At 47.0% G+C, this 18,387-nt stretch overlaps 1 protein-coding gene across 2 annotated transcripts in view; it reads left to right on the top strand.

The window, feature by feature from the left end:
- EMP2 (epithelial membrane protein 2) overlaps positions 1-15,803 on the top strand; it is an 85,900-nt gene extending 70,097 nt beyond the window's left edge. For both annotated transcript variants that reach the window (XM_063934279.1, XM_063934280.1), the window contains exons 3-5: positions 2,886-2,976; positions 3,085-3,231; positions 14,510-15,803. In XM_063934279.1, coding sequence (XP_063790349.1) covers positions 2,886-2,976; positions 3,085-3,231; positions 14,510-14,682 — 411 coding nt within the window. In that variant the 3' untranslated portion in view covers positions 14,683-15,803. The remainder of the gene's footprint in view (positions 1-2,885; positions 2,977-3,084; positions 3,232-14,509) is intronic.
- Positions 15,804-18,387: the final 2,584 nt, after the last annotated feature.

Genomic DNA, 18,387 nt, shown 5'->3' with positions numbered 1-18,387 from the left:
CAGTAGCAGTAGTAATAGTAGTAGTAGCAGTAGATCAGTAGCAGTAGCAGCAGCAGTAGTAGCAGTAGATCAGTAGTAGTAGTAATAGCAGTAGTAGCAGTAGATCAGTAGTAGTAGTAATAGCAGTAGTAGCAGTAGATCAGTAGCAGTAGCAGCAGCAGTAGTAGCAGTAGATCAGTAGTAGTAGTAATAGCAGTAGTAGCAGTAGATCAGTAGTAGTAGTAATAGCAGTAGTAGCAGTAGATCAGTAGCAGTAGTAATAGTAGTAGTAGCAGTAGATCAGTAGCAGTAGTAATAGTAGTAGTAGCAGTAGATCAGTAGCAGTAGTAATAGTAGTAGTAGCAGTAGATCAGTAGCAGTAGTAGAAGTAGTAGTAGATTTAGTAGTAGCAGTAGCAGCAGCAGTAGTAGATCAGTAGCAATAGTAATAGTAGTAGCAGCAGCAGCAGCAGTAGTAGCAGTAGATCAGTAGCAGTAGTAATAGTAGTAGTAGCAGTAGATCAGTAGCAGTAGTAGAAGTAGTAGAGTAGCAATAGTAATAGTAGTAGTAGTAGTAGTGGTAGTAGTAGTAGTAGTAGCAGCAGAGTAGTAGTAATAGTAGTAGTAGATCAGCAGTAGTAGTAGTAGGATAGCAGTTGTAGTAGCAGTAGTAATAGTAGCAGTTTTACTAGTAGTAGTAGTAGTAGTAGAGTAGCAGTAGTAGTAGAGTAGCAGCAGTAGTAGTAGCATTAGTAGTAGTAGAAGCATAAGTAGCAGTAGTAGTAGTAGTAGTAGCAGCAACAGTGGCAGTAGTGGCAGCAGCAGTAGTATTAGTAATAGTAATAGTAGCAGCAGCAACAGTGGCAGTAGTAGTAGTAGTAGTAGTAATTGCAGTAGTAGCAGTAGTAGTAGTAGTAGTAGTAGTAGTAGTAGTAGATTTTGGGCCTAATTCAGACCTGATCGCAGCAGAAAATTTGTTAGCTAATGGGCAAAACCATGTGCACTGCAGGTGGGGCAGATGTAACGTGCAGAGAGAGTTATATTTGGGTGGGGTGTGTTCAAACTGAAATCTAAATCGCAGTGTAAAAATAAAGCAGCCAGTATTTAGTACCCTGCACAGAAACAATATAACTCACCCCAATCTAACTCTCTCTGCATGTTGTATCTGCCAGCACCTCCCCCCCCCCTGCAGTGGACAGGTTTTGCCCATTAGCTAACAAATTTGCTGCTGCGATCAGGTCTGAATTAGGTCCTTTGTTTATAGCCTCGGTTGTGTACAAAATTCCATGAGTGCTGGGTGTGAATAGTCCATGAGGTGGGCAAGTTCAGCTGCTGTTGCCACGCTGTTACAAAAGCAATTCACCCCCTCACTTCTAATTGCATTGACCCCCTTAGAATGAATTCCAGATATGTGGTCTTGGTTTTAGTTTTTAGGTATACTTTTCTTCTTTATAGGAGGTTTTGGTGATTTTCATGTTATATTTTGTTGAACATGCATTCTTCTGTCTTATTAATGACCAAATTTGGATTGAATTGAGTTGATTAAAAAAAAAAAAAAAAAAAATCTGAGCTAATGTGCACAATTCCTTAACCTGCATGGGCACAGTATACAACTGATACCTGGGGGGGATTGAATAAGCAGTGAGTTGGCTTGCGGCACAAGTACTGTTAGTGTGGGCAGTCTCATCCTCGCCTGTGTCACTCCAGCACCATCCCTGTGTCTCCAGCCTCATTCCGTGTCTCTCTGTCTCCAGCCATCCACTTATCTCACCTGTTCCTCTCTGCCTCCCCATCCCCCTTTGCCTCTCAGCCTCCCCATCCCTCTTTGTCTCTCAGCTCCTCCTCCATCCCCCCTCCCCATTTCTCTCTCTGTGTCTCTCAGCCTCCCTTTGTGTCTCTCAGCCTCCCCTTGTGTCTCTCAGCCTCCCATTGCAACAAACTTTTTTATGCTGTCGGCTGCAAAAGCGTTCACACACTTGCAAAGTGAAAATACTCTCCCGCATAGGCGGCGACTATCTGATCGCAGCACAGCAAAAAGTTGCTAGCGAGCGATCAACTCGGAATTACCCCCTTAGTTTGCAGGCAGATGACTCGGCTTCTCAGTTTACAGCAGCGTGCCATCATGACGTGGGCAGTGCGGATGGTGTGACACAGTACTGATGGTGTAATGGTTACCATTACTGCCTCACAGTGCTGAGGTCATGGATTTCTGTTCCCTGCTTGGCCCTGTGTGGTTTGTATATTCTCCCTGTGCTAGCGTGGGTTTCCTCCGGGTACTCCGGTTTCCTCCCAAAACCCCAAAATATACTGATAGGTTAATTGGCTGCCAACAAAATGAACCCTTGTACGAATGTGTGTGCATGTACATGTGATAGGGAATATAGGGCCTAATTCAGACCTGGTCGCCGCTGTATAAATAACTGGTAATAATAATAAATAATAATAATGACGCCACGCGCACTGAGACAGCACAAATCAAACTTTATTGTGCCGCTGCCCCCCGCCGGAGGCCAGCTGGGATCCCTTCTTTCCTGCTGAGTACAGCACAACAGTGGCACAGTCCAGGTGGACACAGGAATTGTTCTCCTAAAATTCCTGAGGGCCCGAAACAAGTGTTCCCTTTGTCGTCGTCCCCCCTCCCCCTGTTGCCAGGCCTGAGTGTGGCTTTATTCTGCACTTACTGTTTGTCTGAACTCACTGATTAATGTTTGCAGCCCCAGAGGGTTCGGGCCGAGAGAGGGGCAAGTTTCAATACCCTTCGCTAGCATTTGCAACGGCAACTCACCCTCCTTGTGGCTAATTGAGTGAAAAAAACTAAAATAGGCCGCTTTGCACCTTCTAAAGTTACTGCTTTTTTTTGTTTTAGAAAATTCTGGCTTTAACATGTAACTTATATTTGTTCCACAGGCTTGGTGGGTTGGAAACAGTTATTATGTGGACATATGGAAAACCTGTATTACCAATAATACAAAAGTACAATGCACCGGAATCAACAACTGTAAGTTCAATTTGTTGTGACTAACATTGGGGATGCTCTTAGTTTGGAACAGGTGATACATACAAATCTCTTCACAGGATTCTCACATTGTCTGTATTCTGTTATTAGCTTTTCAGGCGATCCAAGCTATTCAGGCTACTATGGTTCTATCTACCATTCTCTGCTGCATTGGACTCCTAAGCTTTGTTCTTCAGCTCTTTCGGCTTAAACAAGGAGAGAGATTTGTGTTCACTGCTATCATCCAGATGTTGTCATGTGAGTAGTGTAATGATTTAGTAGGTTTGTGAATTATTTTTATAACATATACAAGTTGATTCTCCCAAATCCTAAAATACTTGGGACCAGAAGTATTTTGGATTTTTCCGTATTTTGTAATATTTGTTTACCATAATGAGATATTGGAGATCGGACTGAAGTCCAATGGCGTCACAAGCTGGATGTCACCCTCGGAAGGGGTGACACCAAAGTGCCTGCTCTTCTGCAGTGACCAGAGTCGGCACTATACACAGCCCAATCTTTGGGGACAGCCAGCATCTGTAGGGATGCTGGACAAGCCCCCAGAGTGATGGAACAGAGATCCCGCAAGGTCATGCCCCTTTTTATTATGCCACACTCCTTTTCAGTCAACCGCGCCTCTGGAGTGGGGGTTGTTATGCAGAGTGCGCATCGGGGTATCACCACACCTGGTGACGCCTCTGCCCAAATCTAAACACAAAATGCATTTATGTTTAATATACACCTTATACACACAGCTTGAATGTCATTCTGTACAGTATTTTTTATCATTTTGTGCATGAAACAAAGTTTGTGCTGATTCAGTCAGGAGCAAGTTGTGCAGCTGAACAAACCTTATTACAGCACAAAAGGTGGGAATGCAGACCGTTTCTTGTTTTGCATGCAGGGCAAATACAAAACAACTGCATACTGTGTATTTTAGGATTGGGCTAGGCCAGGTGTATACAATGTCTGGCGCTCAGCATCTGTGGAACCTCATATACCAGCATGCCACATGCCCTGTCATTACCACAAAATTAGGGACAGTCACAGTGCCGTAACTAGGCATTTTAGCGCTGTGTGCAAGAAACGACATTGGCGCCCCCCCATGTAAGATAGGGGCAGTGTGCGCCGTTGGCGCGCGAAAAATATATAGGGGCGTGGCTTCATGGGGAAGGGGCGTGGCCACAAAATAATAGCAATTCATACTACGGTGCACAGTAGTCTACATTATTCAAATTACGCTGCACAGTAGCGCCACTACACCAGGTAGAGCCCCTTTTATACATTACAGCAGACAGCGTCCCCCTTTTTACACATTACAGCAGACAGTCTCCCTTTTAACACATTGCGGCAGCCAGTCCCCCTTTTTACATATTGTGGCAGACAGCGTCCCCTTTTTTACACATTACAGCAGACAGCGTCCCCTTTTTTAACATTACGGCAGACAGCGTCCCCTTTTTACACATTACAGCAGACAGCGTCCCCGTTTTTACACATTACGGCAGACGGTGTCCCCCTTTATACACATTGCGGCAGCCAGTCCCCCTTTTTGCACATCACGGCAGCCAGTCCCCCTTTTTACACATTGCGGCAGCCAGTCCCCATTTTTACACATTGCGGCAGCCAGGCCCCCTTTTTAAACATTGCGGCAGCCAGTGCCCCTTTTTACACATTGCGGCAGCCAGTCCCCCTTTTTACACATTGCGGCAGCCAGGCCCCCTTTTTACACATTGCGGCAGCCAGGCCCCCTTTTTACACATTGCGGCAGCCAGTCCCCCTTTTTACACATTGCGGCAGCCAGGCCCCCTTTTTACACATTGCGGCAGTCAGACCCCCTTTTTACACATTGCGGCAGCCAGGCCCCCTTTTTACACATTATGGCAGACGGTGTCCCCCTGAGAGAGAGAGAGAGAGAAAGAGAGAGAGAAAGAGAGAGAGAAAGAGAGATACATACTTACCATCTCCCCGCTGACAGGCTCCTCGTGCAGCTCCCTCGGTGCAGGCAGGTGAGAAGGAGGAGGAGGGAGGGGACTGGAGCCGCAGCAGCGCTATTTCATTGGTAGTAAGCGCCGCTGCAGCATCCCCCTCTCCTTCCGTATTGGCTGCCCGGCGCTGCTGTGGATGCTGGGATGGAGGAACCGCATCCCAGCATCCACAGCAGCGCCGGGCAGCCAATACGGAAGGAGAGGGGGATGCTGCAGCGGCGCTTACTACCAATGAAATAGCGCTGCTGCGGCTCCAGTCCCCCTCCCTCCTCCTCCTTCTCACCTGCCCGGCGCTGTAGCTCTCCTCCACAGTGCGGCGGCGGCGCACGGCGCAGACTTCAGAGGCATGTAATGAGTCAATTTGACTCATTACATGCCGCTGGCCGTGCGCCCTCAGGGCAACTGCGCTGTGTGCCAAGCCCACTTGGTACACACGTAGTTACGGCCCTGGACAGTCATGCTGGGATGTGAAGTTTCACCACAACTGGAGTGCCACACATGGCCTTTTCCTGGGCTAGCCCATGTCTTGCACAATTATAGGTCTTGTTATGCATTTTACAGCGCAAGCGCAATTATTTTTTCCAGGTGCAATTCTTGCTCCTAACTGTAAAACAGACCCAGTGTCTACCATTTCAATAAAACATTTCTCAAGCAGAGGTGTCAATTGGGGGGAGCGGGGGTGCCCACTCCTCGGCAGTGACAGGAACCGGGTGCTTCAGTGTGACATTATCTTGCAGCACTTGGCTCTTATCACTGAGAAGAAGCCGGCAGTGCAGATACTAGTCTCCAGGTTCAGCTCAGCATCTTCAGGGATGCTGGGCATACCCCCAGAATGATGTTACCGGGAGAGGGGCTTCCCATGTGTGATCTAAATGGGGAGCTTATGCGAGACCACACCCCCTATCCATAAAGTCACGTGTCCCTCGTTGCCGCCACTGTTTCTAAGTACCTTTATTTAACATGTCAAACAAAAATGGATTGATTCTTGAATATTTAATTTTACTATAACTATGGTGTATACTGTAGTTGTCAGTATATAAATGTTCATTAAATGTGACCTCCTAATGACACTGCTAAACTTCATACTTTGAGTTGGAAGTAAAGCAAAAAAGCAACTAACTTTGCACCTGTACAAACCATGTTACCATGCAAGGGTAGCAACTACATTTATTATTTCTCTGACGTCCTAGTGGATGCTGGGGACTCCGTAAGGACCATGGGGAATAGCGGGCTCCGCAGGAGACTGGGCACTCTAAAGAAAGATTTAGTACTATCTGGTGTGCACTGGCTCCTCCCTCTATGCCCCTCCTCCAGACCTCAGTTAGAATCTGTGCCCGGACAGAGCTGGGTGCTTTTAGTGAGCTCTCCTGAGCTTGCTAATAAGAAAGTATTTTAGTTAGGTTTTTTATTTTCAGAGAGCTTCTGCTGGCAACAGACTCTCTGCTACGAGGGACTGAGGGGAGAGAAGCAAACCTACTAACTGCGGCTAGGTTGCGCTTCTTAGGCTACTGGACACCATTAGCTCCAGAGGGATCGAACACAGGACCTGACCTTGTCGCCCGGAGCCGCGCCGCCGTCCCCCTCGCAGAGCCAGAAGACAGAAGCCGGCAGAAGCGGAGAAGACATCGAAATCGGCGGCAGAAGACTCCTGTCTTCACATGAGGTAGCCATTGCGCCCACTCTAACCCACACACTCCGGTCACTGTAGGGTGCAGGGCGCAGGGGGGGGCGCCCTGGGCAGCAATTGTTACCTCCTGGCGAATGCTGCATATAGACAGTGGCACACTGTTATATGTATGAGCCCCCGCCATTTATTTTACTAAAAATCGCGGGACAGAAGCCCGCCGCTGAGGGGGCGGGGCCTTCTTCCTCAGCACTCACCAGCGCCATTTTCCTTCCACAGCTCCGCTGAGAGGAAGCTCCCCAGGCTCTCCCCTGCAGAATCACGGTAGAAGGGTAAAAAAGAGAGGAGGGGCACATAAATTTAGGCGCATAAATCATAATACAGCAGCTACTGGGTAAACACTAAGTTACTGTGTAATCCCTGGGTTATATAGCGCTGGGGTGTATGCTGGCAGACTCTCTCTCTGTCTCTCCAAAAGGCTTTGTGGGGGTCCTGTCCTCATTTAGAGCTTCCCCTGTGTGTGTGGTGTGTCGGTACGCATGTGTCGACATGTTTGACGAAGAGGGCTATGTGGAGGCAGAGCAAGTGCAGTTGACTGACGTGTCGCCGCCGACGGTGCCGACACCTGATTGGATGGATATGTGGAAGGTGTTAAATGATAATGTAAACTCCTTACATAAAAGGTTGGATAAAGCTGATACCTCGGGCCAGTCAGGGTCTCATCCCATGCCTGATCCTACAGCGCAGAGGCCCTCAGGGTCTCAAAAGCGCCCACTATCCAAAATGGTTGACACAGATGTCGACACGGATTCTGACTCCAGTGTCGATGACGATGATGCAAAATTGAAACCAAAAATGACAAAAGCTATACGTTACATGATTATAGCGATGAAGGATGTTTTACACATATCAGAGGTGAACCCTGTCCCTGACAAGAGGGTTTATATGTATGGGGAGAAAAAGCAAGAGGTGACTTTTCCCCCTTCACATGAGTTAAATGAGTTATGTGAAAGAGCGTGGGATTCCCCAGATAAGAAAGTCCTGATTTCCAAAAGGTTACTTATGGCGTACCCTTTCCCGCCAGAGGACAGGGTGCGCTGGGAATCCTCCCCTAGGGTAGATAAAGCTCTGACACGCTTATCTAAGAAGGTGGCCCTGCCGTCGCAGGATACGGCCACCCTAAAGGATCCTGCAGATAGAAAGCAGGAAAGTATCCTGAAATCTGTTTATACACATTCAGGGACTCTACTGAGGCCGGCAATTGCGTTGGCGTGGATGTGTAGTGCTGTAGCAGCGTGGACAGATAATCTGTCTGAGGAAATGGATACCTTAGACAGGGATACCATTATGCTGACCCTGGGGCATATAAAAGACACTGTCCTATAGATGAGGGATGCCCAGAGGGACATTTGCCTACTGGGCTCTAGAATTAATGCAATGTCAATTTCTGCCAGGAGGGTCCTGTGGACTCGGCAGTGGACAGGAGATGCCGACTCCAAAAAACACATGGAGGTGTTACCTTACAAGGGTGAGGAATTGTTTGGGGACGGTCTCTCGGACCTGGTTTCCACAGCTACTGCTGGGAAGTCAAACTTTTTGCCATATATTCCCTCACAACCGAAGAAAGCACAGTATTACCAAATGCAGTCCTTTCGCGCACAAAGAAGCAAGAAGGTCAGCGGTGCTTCCTTTCTTGCTAGAGGCAGGGGCAGAGGAAAAAAGCTGCACCTTACAGCTAGTTCCCAGGAACAGAAGTCCTCCCCGGCTTCCACTAAATCCACCGCATGACGCTGGGGCTCCACGGGTGGAGCCAGGAGCGGTGGGGGCACGTCTCCGACATTTCAGCCACCAGTGGGTTCGCTCACAGGTGGATCCCTGGGCTATACAGATTGTGTCTCAGGGATACAAGCTGGAATTCGAGGCGATGCCCCCTCAACGTTACCTAAAATCGGCCCTGCCAGCTTCCCCCATAGAAAGGGAAGTAGTGGTAGCGGCAATTCACAAGCTATTTCTCCAGCAGGTGGTGGTAAAAGTTCCCCTTCTTCAACAGGGAAAGGGATACTATTCCACAATGTTTGTGGTACCGAAACCGGACGGTTCGGTCAGACCTATATTAAATTTAAAGTCCCTGAACATTTATCTGAAAAGATTCAAGTTCAAGATGGAATCGCTCAGAGCGGTCATTGCAAGCCTGGAAGAGGGGGATTTTATGGTGTCTATGGACATCAAGGATGCTTACTTGCATGTCCCCATTTATCCGCCTCATCAGAAGTACCTCAGATTTGTGGTACAGGACTGTCATTACCAATTCCAGACGTTGCAGTTTGGCCTGTCCACGGCACCGAGAATATTTACCAAAGTAATGGCAGAAATGATGGTGATCCTGAGAAAGCAAGGAGTCACAGTTATCCCATACTTGGACGATCTCCTCATAAAGGCAAGGTCGAGGGAGCAGTTGCAGATCAGCGTAGCGCACTCACAGGAAGTGTTGCAACAGCATGGCTGGATTCTGAATATCCCAAAGTCGCAGCTGATTCCTACGACGCGTCTACCCTTCCTGGGCATGATTCTGGACACAGACCAGAAGAAGGTGTTTCTCCCGACGGAGAAGGCTCAAGAGCTTGTGACTCTAGTCAGAGACCTCTTAAAACCGAAACAGGTCTCGGTGCATCACTGCACGCGAGTCCTGGGAAAGATGGTGGCATCGTACGAAGCCTTTCCCTTTGGCAGGTTCCATGCGAGGATCTTTCAATGGGATCTGTTGGAAAAAATGGTCCGGATCGCATCTTCAGATGCATCGGCTGATCACCCTGTCCCCCAGGGCCAGGGTGTCTCTTCTGTGGTGGCTACAGAGTGCTCACCTTCTTGAGGGCCGCAGATTCGGCATACAGGACTGGGTCCTGGTGACCACGGATGCGAGCCTCCGAGGGTGGGGGGCAGTCACTCAGGGAAGAAACTTCCAAGGGTTGTGGTCAAGTCAGGAAACTTGTCTGCACATAAATATCCTGGAACTAAGGGCCATATTCAACGTCCTGAGTCAAGCGGAGCCCCTGCTTCGCAACCAACCGGTGCTGATTCAGTCAGACAACATCACCGCGGTGGCTCATGTAAACCGCCAGAGCGGCACAAGAAGCAGAGTCGCGATGGCGGAGGCCACCAGGATTCTTCAGTGGGTGGAGAATCACGTACAAGCACTGTCAGCAGTGTTCATTCCGGGGGTGGACAACTGGGAAGCAGACTTCCTCAGCAGGCACGACCTTCACCCGGGAGAGTGGGGACTTCATCACGAAGTCTTCATTCAGATTACAAATCGATGGGAACTGCCACAGTTAGACATGATGGCGTCTCGTCTCAACAAAAAGCTGCAACGGTATTGCGCCAGGTCAAGAGACCCTCAGGCGATAGCTGTGGACGCCCTGGTAACACCGTGGGTGTTCCAGTCGGTCTATGTGTTCCCTCCTCTTCCTCTCATACCCAAGGTACTGAGAATCGTAAGAAGAAGAGGAGTGAGAACAATACTCATTGTTCCGGATTGGCCAAGAAGGCCTTGGTACCCGGAATTGCAAGAAATGCTCACAGAGGACCCATGGCCTCTGCCTCTCAGACAGGACCTGTTGCAACAGGGGCCCTGCCTGTTCCAAGACTTACCGTGGCTGCGTTTGACGGCATGGCGGTTGAACGCCGGATCCTAGCGGAAAAAGGCATTCCGGAGGAAGTTATTCCTACGCTGATAAAGGCTAGGAAGGACGTGACAGCAAAGCATTATCACCGCATATGGCGAAAATATGTTGCTTGGTGTGAGGCCAGGAAGGCCCCTACAGAGGAATTCCAACTGGGCAGATTTCTGCACTTTCTACAGTCTGGAGTGACTATGGGCTTGAAGTTGGGATCCATAAAGGTCCAGATTTCGGCCCTATCCATTTTCTTTCAAAAGGAACTGGCGTCTCTTCCTGAAGTTCAGACGTTTGTTAAGGGAGTGCTACATATTCAGCCCCCTTTTGTGCCACCAGTGGCACCTTGGGATCTCAACGTGGTGTTGGGTTTCCTAAAATCCCACTGGTTTGAACCACTTAAGACCGTGGAGCTAAAGTATCTCAAGTGGAAGGTGGTCATGCTATTGGCATTAGCTTCGGCTAGGCATGTGTCAGAATTGGCAGCTTTGTCATGTAAAAGCCCCTATCTGGTTTTTCATATGGACAGGGCAGAATTGCGGACTCGTCCCCAATTTCTGCCAAAGGTGGTGTCATCTTTTCATTTGAACCAACCTATTGTAGTGCCTGCGGCTACTCGTGACTTGGAGGATTCCAGGTTACTAGATGTAGTCAGGGCTTTGAAGATTTATGTAGTCCGAACGGCTGGAGTCAGGAAAACTGACTCGCTGTTTATCCTATATGCCCCCAACATGTTGGGTGCTCCTGCTTTAAAGCAAACCGTTGCCCGCTGGATCTGTAACACGATTCAGCAGGCTCATTCTGCGGCTGGATTGCCGCATCCAAAATCAGTGAAAGCCCATTCCACAAGGAAGGTGGGCTCTTTTTGGGCGGCTGCCCGAGGGGTCTCGGCATTACAGCTTTGCCGAGCTGCTACTTGGTCGGGTTCAAACACATTTGCAAAATTCTACAAGTTTGATACCCTGGCTGAGGAGGACCTTGAGTTTGCCCATTCGGTGCTGCAGAGTCATCCGCACTCTCCCGCCCGTTTGGGAGCTTTGGTATAATCCCCATGGTCCTTACGGAGTCCCCAGCATCCACTAGGACGTCAGAGAAAATAAGATTTTACTTACCGGTAAATCTATTTCTCGTAGTCCGTAGTGGATGCTGGGCGCCCGTCCCAAGTGCGGACTTTCTGCAATACGTGTACATAATTATTGCTTAATAATGGGTTATGTTATGTTATGTTGTCATCCATTGTTGATGCCCTGTTGTTGTTCATACTGTTTACTGAATAAGTGTATCACAAGTTATACGGTGTGATTGGTGTGGCTGGTATGAGTCTTACCCGAGATTCCAAAATCCTTTCCTTATAATGTCTGCTCTTCCGGGCACAGTTTCCTTAACTGAGGTCTGGAGGAGGCATAGAGGGAGGAGCTAGTGCACACCAGATAGTACTAAATCTTTCTTTAGAGTGCCCAGTCTCCTGCGGAGCCCGCTATTCCCCTACGGAGTCCCCAGCATCCACTACGGACTACGAGAAATAGATTTACCGGTAAGTAAAATCTTATTTTTTTCATGCAGGGTAAATACTGCCTGCTTTGCATGTAGCCCACAAATGCTGGACAATTTTATATTTACACTGCAGTATACTGTATATTTGAGTCTAAAGGCCTAATTCTGAGCTGCACCAATTTATATGCAGTGCCGCTCTTCATGTAGTTCAGCATTATTTTTTTTGCAACTGCGCATGCACAAACATTTCTGAAAAACCCTACGGCACATGCGTTATGTACAGAGGTGCTCTTGCGTTTGTAGCAGACAGTATCAGAAATGTGCCGGAAAAATGATGGGTGTTCCTGGGTGGTAACTGGGAGGTTATGGTGCATTCAGTGGGCGTGTTATGGGGATGTCATGAACACGTCAATGCAAGTGGCTGCATTCCCTGACACACGCAGCCACAGGCATAGAAGGCCATGATCAGATTAAAAACTGCACCTAGCATAGGAACGGTGAGACAAGTGGTGCCGTCTCAGGATGATCAATTGCTTTTGCAGCACTAAAAGTGGGCGTCTCAGTCCTTCCACATTCAGCCACACGGATGTACACAAGGGAAGGATGTATCGCCATTTGTATAAATTCACAGATGGGCGACCGCCAATATGCCCACCTACAGTGCAACATATTATAACCAAGGTGCAAAAAACACAGATACCAATTTCTAATGATATTGCAAAAGCATCAAATAAAATATAACACTTCAATTACTATATGGCATACTCTAGAGCATAGCTTAATGTCAGTAATATTAATGTGTAAAAACATATACGCAGGGGGATTCAGTATGGGATCCCTATAGTAATAAGACCGACGCTGGAATCCCAACGGCGAATACAGAGTGTCCGCTCGCCATGTCTTGGGCCCAAGCTCGCCACACTAATTTATTTCCCCACTGGGAATGGCATGGATCACTCCCCGAGTGAGGATTCTGGGCCCCGGTCAGGTTTCCGACTGCCGGGATTCCCTTGTCTGTCGGGATTCCAGCGTCGGTATCCTGACCGCCATGATCCCCGTTATACAGGAAACTAACTGCTTCCCACCTAGGGTATGTGCATTCCTAAAAATGCCTGATTGGCGTAAAAGTCCAGAGACCTGTTCTTCCTGCCTAACCGGCTATATAGTCCATTATCTATAGTACGTTAGGAGGATGCTGTGCGACATTTGGACTGCACACCCTAATTTACACCCTCATGTATAAAACCAATTTCTGTGTAGTCAATATTGCAGTTCCGAGTCTCTAGTACACTGTGCATGGCTTGCTGCAATGTGTATATAAGATGCAACATATAGATATGGTGCGCTATTCCTCTCTGAATGGCTCAGTTGCGCCGGGCGCCTTGTGCCTTATGTCGTATAGACGCTTGGTGTATGAGGACACATCTGTAATTGCTATTTTTTGTTTTACTTCCAAGTTCTTATATGAGGCCCACCAGTGATGTACAAAGAAGCTATGAATCACTTTTTTCCAGGGGCTGCGGTCATGTGACCAGCGCTTGGGATCCTGGCGGTCACCATCCCGACGCCGGAATCCTTAGCGCTCAAAATGCCAGCCGACGGAATGCTGACCCACAGGGTCCATGACACCTATAGAGTGGGAAAATAACTTGTAGCGAGGGCTTTGTCTGCTGCCGGGATCGATGGATCGGTGTGCTGACCGGCAAAGCGTTCCCCACCCATTTCTAGTATATAAGCCTTATAGTATCCTCAAAACTGCTCCTGATCTTTAACAATAATGGCAGTCCATGTTATATGTTTTTTTTCATGGGTTGGCAGTATTGTGTTACTGATAAAATTCTGCACCAGAGATGGACATGTGAGCATTTATGCCCACTGTTTAATTTAGAAGGTGCCATTTCTGGTGGAATGTTCACATGTGATGAGTTTATATACTATAAACTATAGAAACATATTTTTTACAGAGAACTAAGATTTGGCTGTAGACAGATCTAGAACCTGCTGCAACCATTTGCTTTCTCCTCCTGTGTAGATTTTCTAATTATTTCAGAAAGCAGACGTACGACTCTATAACAGATGAAATACAACATTGGCTCGTGCAGATTTCATTTAACATGCATACTATGTAGTAAAAGGGTATCCGGTCTCCAGGCCGACATCAATAAGGTTGACACAAATTGGTCGACACACCTTAGGGCGACACCTGAAATATGTCAACATGAACAAGGTTGACATGCAAAAAGGTCGACATGAGTTTTTCACTTTTTTTCACTTTTTTATACTTTACGATCCACATGGACTACAATTGGGAACGGTAACCTGTGCTGAGTGCAGCGGTAGCGGAGCGAGGCACCTTGCCCGAAGCATGGCGAGCGAAGCGAGCTATGCGTGGGGACACGGTGCACTAATTGTTCCAGCTCACTTTACGGAGAAAACGACACAAACCCCCCCATTAAAAACTCATGTCGACCTTTTTCCATGTTTACCTATGTCAGGTGGTCGACCTATGGTGTCGACCTCAGTGGTGTCGACCTAGAGTCCCATACCCAGTAAAAGAGCCTCCTTTCAGGCTTTGTTGCCAACAAGGTACCAGGATATGAAAAGCGGGGAGTTGAGAGAAGGGTAATGGGGAAGGTGGTTGGGGGGTTGGTAGTGGGGGGGGGGGGGGGGGTCACATCAACTGAATTTAAAAAATAAAAATGTTGTACTGTATTTTGAATATTAATCCCAACCCCCTCCCCCCCTAATTTTTGTCTCTGTAGGTCTCTGCGTTATGGTTGCTGCAGCAATCTATTCCTCCATGCATGATCAGTTCCATCCGCAACTGAACATAAAGGACGGCACATTTGGTTATTCCTTTATCCTAGCCTGGATTGCCTTTGCTTTCACCTTAATTAACAGCATCATGTACTTAATACTTAGAAAACGTAAATGAGCCATAGTATCAGCTAGATAAATTCTATAACTACAGAAACCAAATCCAGATAACCATTTTGTATATAATCATTTAATGTGGTTTTGTAGTAAGAGGTAATGTTTTCTAAAACATGTACTGTTTTCTTAGCATGTTTAACGCTAAGACTATGAAACATTATACAAATATCCTGCAACGTTGCCCCTTTTTGGGTTAATGGGAAAGGAGGATGATATCGCAATACATGTATAATGTTTTTACAACTTGAACTTTTTTTGTTTAAATTTTATATATTTTTGTTTAGACGTAGCTATAACAAACGTTGGTTAAAAGTTTTTATTGTGTGGGGAGGGTTGGTGGGTTTTCAAATAACAAATCAAGCTTGCGGTCCGCATGAAAGGAGAGCCAGTAATTCATTTACATGTCAAAGATAGTAGGCTGATATTTAGATAGTATATATTATTTTTAATAACATCACCACAATGTCTATGTGGGTGAAACGCACGTTTTTTCATCACAAACTTATAAACGTGTGTTTTATTTTATTTGCCACTGTGGCAAGAGAATATTAATTTAATAGTGACTGTCGCCAGTATGATCCAGGGATAGATGAACAGCAGGACCAGCTGTTGCTGAACTACATTTCCCTCAAATCCTAGCATGCAGGATTTACTAAACAACTATCCTTTATGTAACCCATAGGTTCTCAAACTTGGTCCTCAGGACCCCAAACAGTTCATGTTTTCCAGGTCTCCCCACCCTGAAACGCTAGTCAAATAATTTGCTCCACCTGTGACTTTTTTTTAAAATGTGTTAGTGAGTAATGAACACACCTATCCTCCTGCTGGGTATCCTGGAAAATGAACTTTGTAGGGAGCGAGTTTATGAACCACTGGTGTAACCTATTACACATATCTTGTGAGTTTCCATTTAGTTGTGCAATTACAAATGTTGTTACATTGTAATTATTATTGGAAGATCAGTTACGATTATAGCCAACTTTTTGCCCCTACAGTTTTGAACTCTGTACATATATACAAAACCAAATTTGTTTCTAGATCTTTGTTTTGCATGTAGTTTTAGAATCTAGGTATGGAATGTGGTCAATTTATTGTTATAAAACCATTGCTTTAAAAATGAAATGAATTGTTGTGTTTATTTTTATCTAGCTTTCCAGATAAAATAGGTGAGCACTGAATTGGGCGAACCATTTTTTTATTTCCAGTGCTGCTGGAGTGAAAGCTGCCACAGGCCTGGATTGTGAGAAGACTACTGGCCCTCATTCCGAGTTGTTCGCTCGGTATTTTTCATCGCATCGCAGTGAAAATCCGCTTAGTACGCATGCGCAATGTTCGCACTGCGACTGCACCAAGTAACTTTACTATGATGAAAGTAATTTTACTCACGGCTTTTTCTTCGCTCCGGCGATCGTAATGTGATTGACAGGAAATGGGTGTTACTGGGCGGAAACACGGCGTTTCAGGGGCGTGTGGCTGAAAACGCTACCGTTTCCGGAAAAAACGCAGGAGTGGCCGGGGAAACGGTGGGAGTGCCTGGGCGAACGCTGGGTGTGTTTGTGACGTCAACCAGGAACGACAAGCACTGAAATGATCGCACAGGCAGAGTAAGTCTGGAGCTACTCAGAAACTGCTAAGTAGTTAGTAATCGCAATATTGCGAATACATCGGTCGCAATTTTAAGAAGCTAAGATTCACTCCCAGTAGGCGGCGGCTTAGCGTGTGTAACTCTGCTAAATTCGCCTTGCGACCGATCAACTCGGAATGAGGGCCACTGTACAGTACATAGGCCCTCATTCCGAGTTGATCGGTCGCAAGGCGAATTTAGCAGAGTTACACACGCTAAGCCGCCGCCTACTGGGAGTGAATCTTAGCTTCTTAAAATTGCGACCGATGTATTCGCAATATTGCGATTACTAACTACTTAGCAGTTTCTGAGTAGCTCCAGACTTACTCTGCTTGTGCGATCATTTCAGTGCTTGTCGTTCCTGGTTGACGTCACAAACACACCCAGCGTTCGCCCAGGCACTCCCACCGTTTCCCCGGCCACTCCTGCGTTTTTTCCGGAAACGGTAGCGTTTTCAGCCACACGCCCCTGAAACGCCGTGTTTCCGCCCAGTAACACCCATTTCCTGTCAATCACATTACGATCGCCGGAGCGAAGAAAAAGCCGTGAGTAAAATTACTTTCATCATAGTAAAGTTACTTGGCGCAGTCGCAGTGCGAACATTGCGCATGCGTACTAAGCGGATTTTCACTGCGATGCGATGAAAAATACCGAGCGAACAACTCGGAATGAGGGCCATAGTCCAAAGCTGTATGAGCATGTTTGCCAAGGCAACTTCCATTCTACTGTTAATGTACATTGTACAAGCTCACGTTGCTTCTTTGCAAATAAACAAAATAACTTCCTCCAAAACTCTAAGGGATCTATTTACTATGCCTTAGACGGAGAAAAAGTACCAGCCAATCAGTTCCTATCTGTCATTTTACAGTCTGTGTTTGAAAAATGACAGTTAGGAGCTGATTGGCTGGTACTTCAACTCCATCCACTTTATCTCCACTCAAGGCTTAGTAAATAGACCCCTAAGTCCACAAGCGTTTTGAACAGGACATTCACCAATGTGTGGTATAATTTGATCCTAGTTGCCCAGATGCAACATAAATATTGTACCCCCCCCCCCCCCACAAAAAATGATTAGTATTTTATCTGACTCTGTACCCTACACTACATCACTGACCCCTCTGTACCTGCCACTACGTCACTGACTCCTCTATACCCGCCACTACATCAGTGACCACTCTATACCCGCCACTACATCAATGACCACTGACTCCTCTATACCCGCTACTACATCACTGACTCCTCTATGTCTACCACTACATCACTGACCCCTCTATACCCGCCACTATATCAATGACTCCTCTATACCTGCCACTACATCACTGACCCCACTATACCCGCCACTACATCACTGACTCCTCTATGCCCTCCACTACATCAATGACCACTGGCTCCTTTATACCCGCCACTACATCACTGACTCCTCTATGTCTGGCACTACATTACTGACCCCTCTATACCTGCCACTACATCACTGACTCCTCTATGCTTGCCACTACATCACTGACCCCTCTGTACCTGCCACTACATCAGTGACCACTGCATACACGCCACTACATCACTGACCTCTCTATACCCACCACTACATCACTGACCCCACTATACCCGCCACTACATCACTGACTCCTCTATACCTGCCACTACATCACTGACCCCACTATACCCGCCACTACATCACTGACTCCTCTATGCCTTCCACTACATCAATGACCACTGGCTCCTTTATACCCGCCACTACATCACTGACTCCTCTATGTCTGGCACTACATTACTGACCCCTCTATACCTGCCACTACATCACTGACTCCTCTATGCCTGCCACTACATGACTGACCCCTCTGTACCTGCCACTACATCAGTGATCACTGTATACACGCCACTACATCACTGACCTCTCTATACCCACCACTACATTACTGACCCCACTATACCCGCCACTACATCACTGTCCACTGACTCCTCTATACCCGCCACTATATCAGTGACTCTTCTATACCCACCACTACATTATTACTGACCCTACTATACCTGCCACTACATCACTGACTCCTCTATGTCTGTCACTACATCACTGACTACTATACC

This window comes from Pseudophryne corroboree, chromosome 7, assembly GCF_028390025.1.
Source record: "Pseudophryne corroboree isolate aPseCor3 chromosome 7, aPseCor3.hap2, whole genome shotgun sequence".
Taxonomy (NCBI): Eukaryota; Metazoa; Chordata; class Amphibia; order Anura; family Myobatrachidae; genus Pseudophryne; species Pseudophryne corroboree.
Note: the sequence above shows the minus strand (reverse complement) of the source record. Positions and strands in the feature narration are given on the sequence as shown.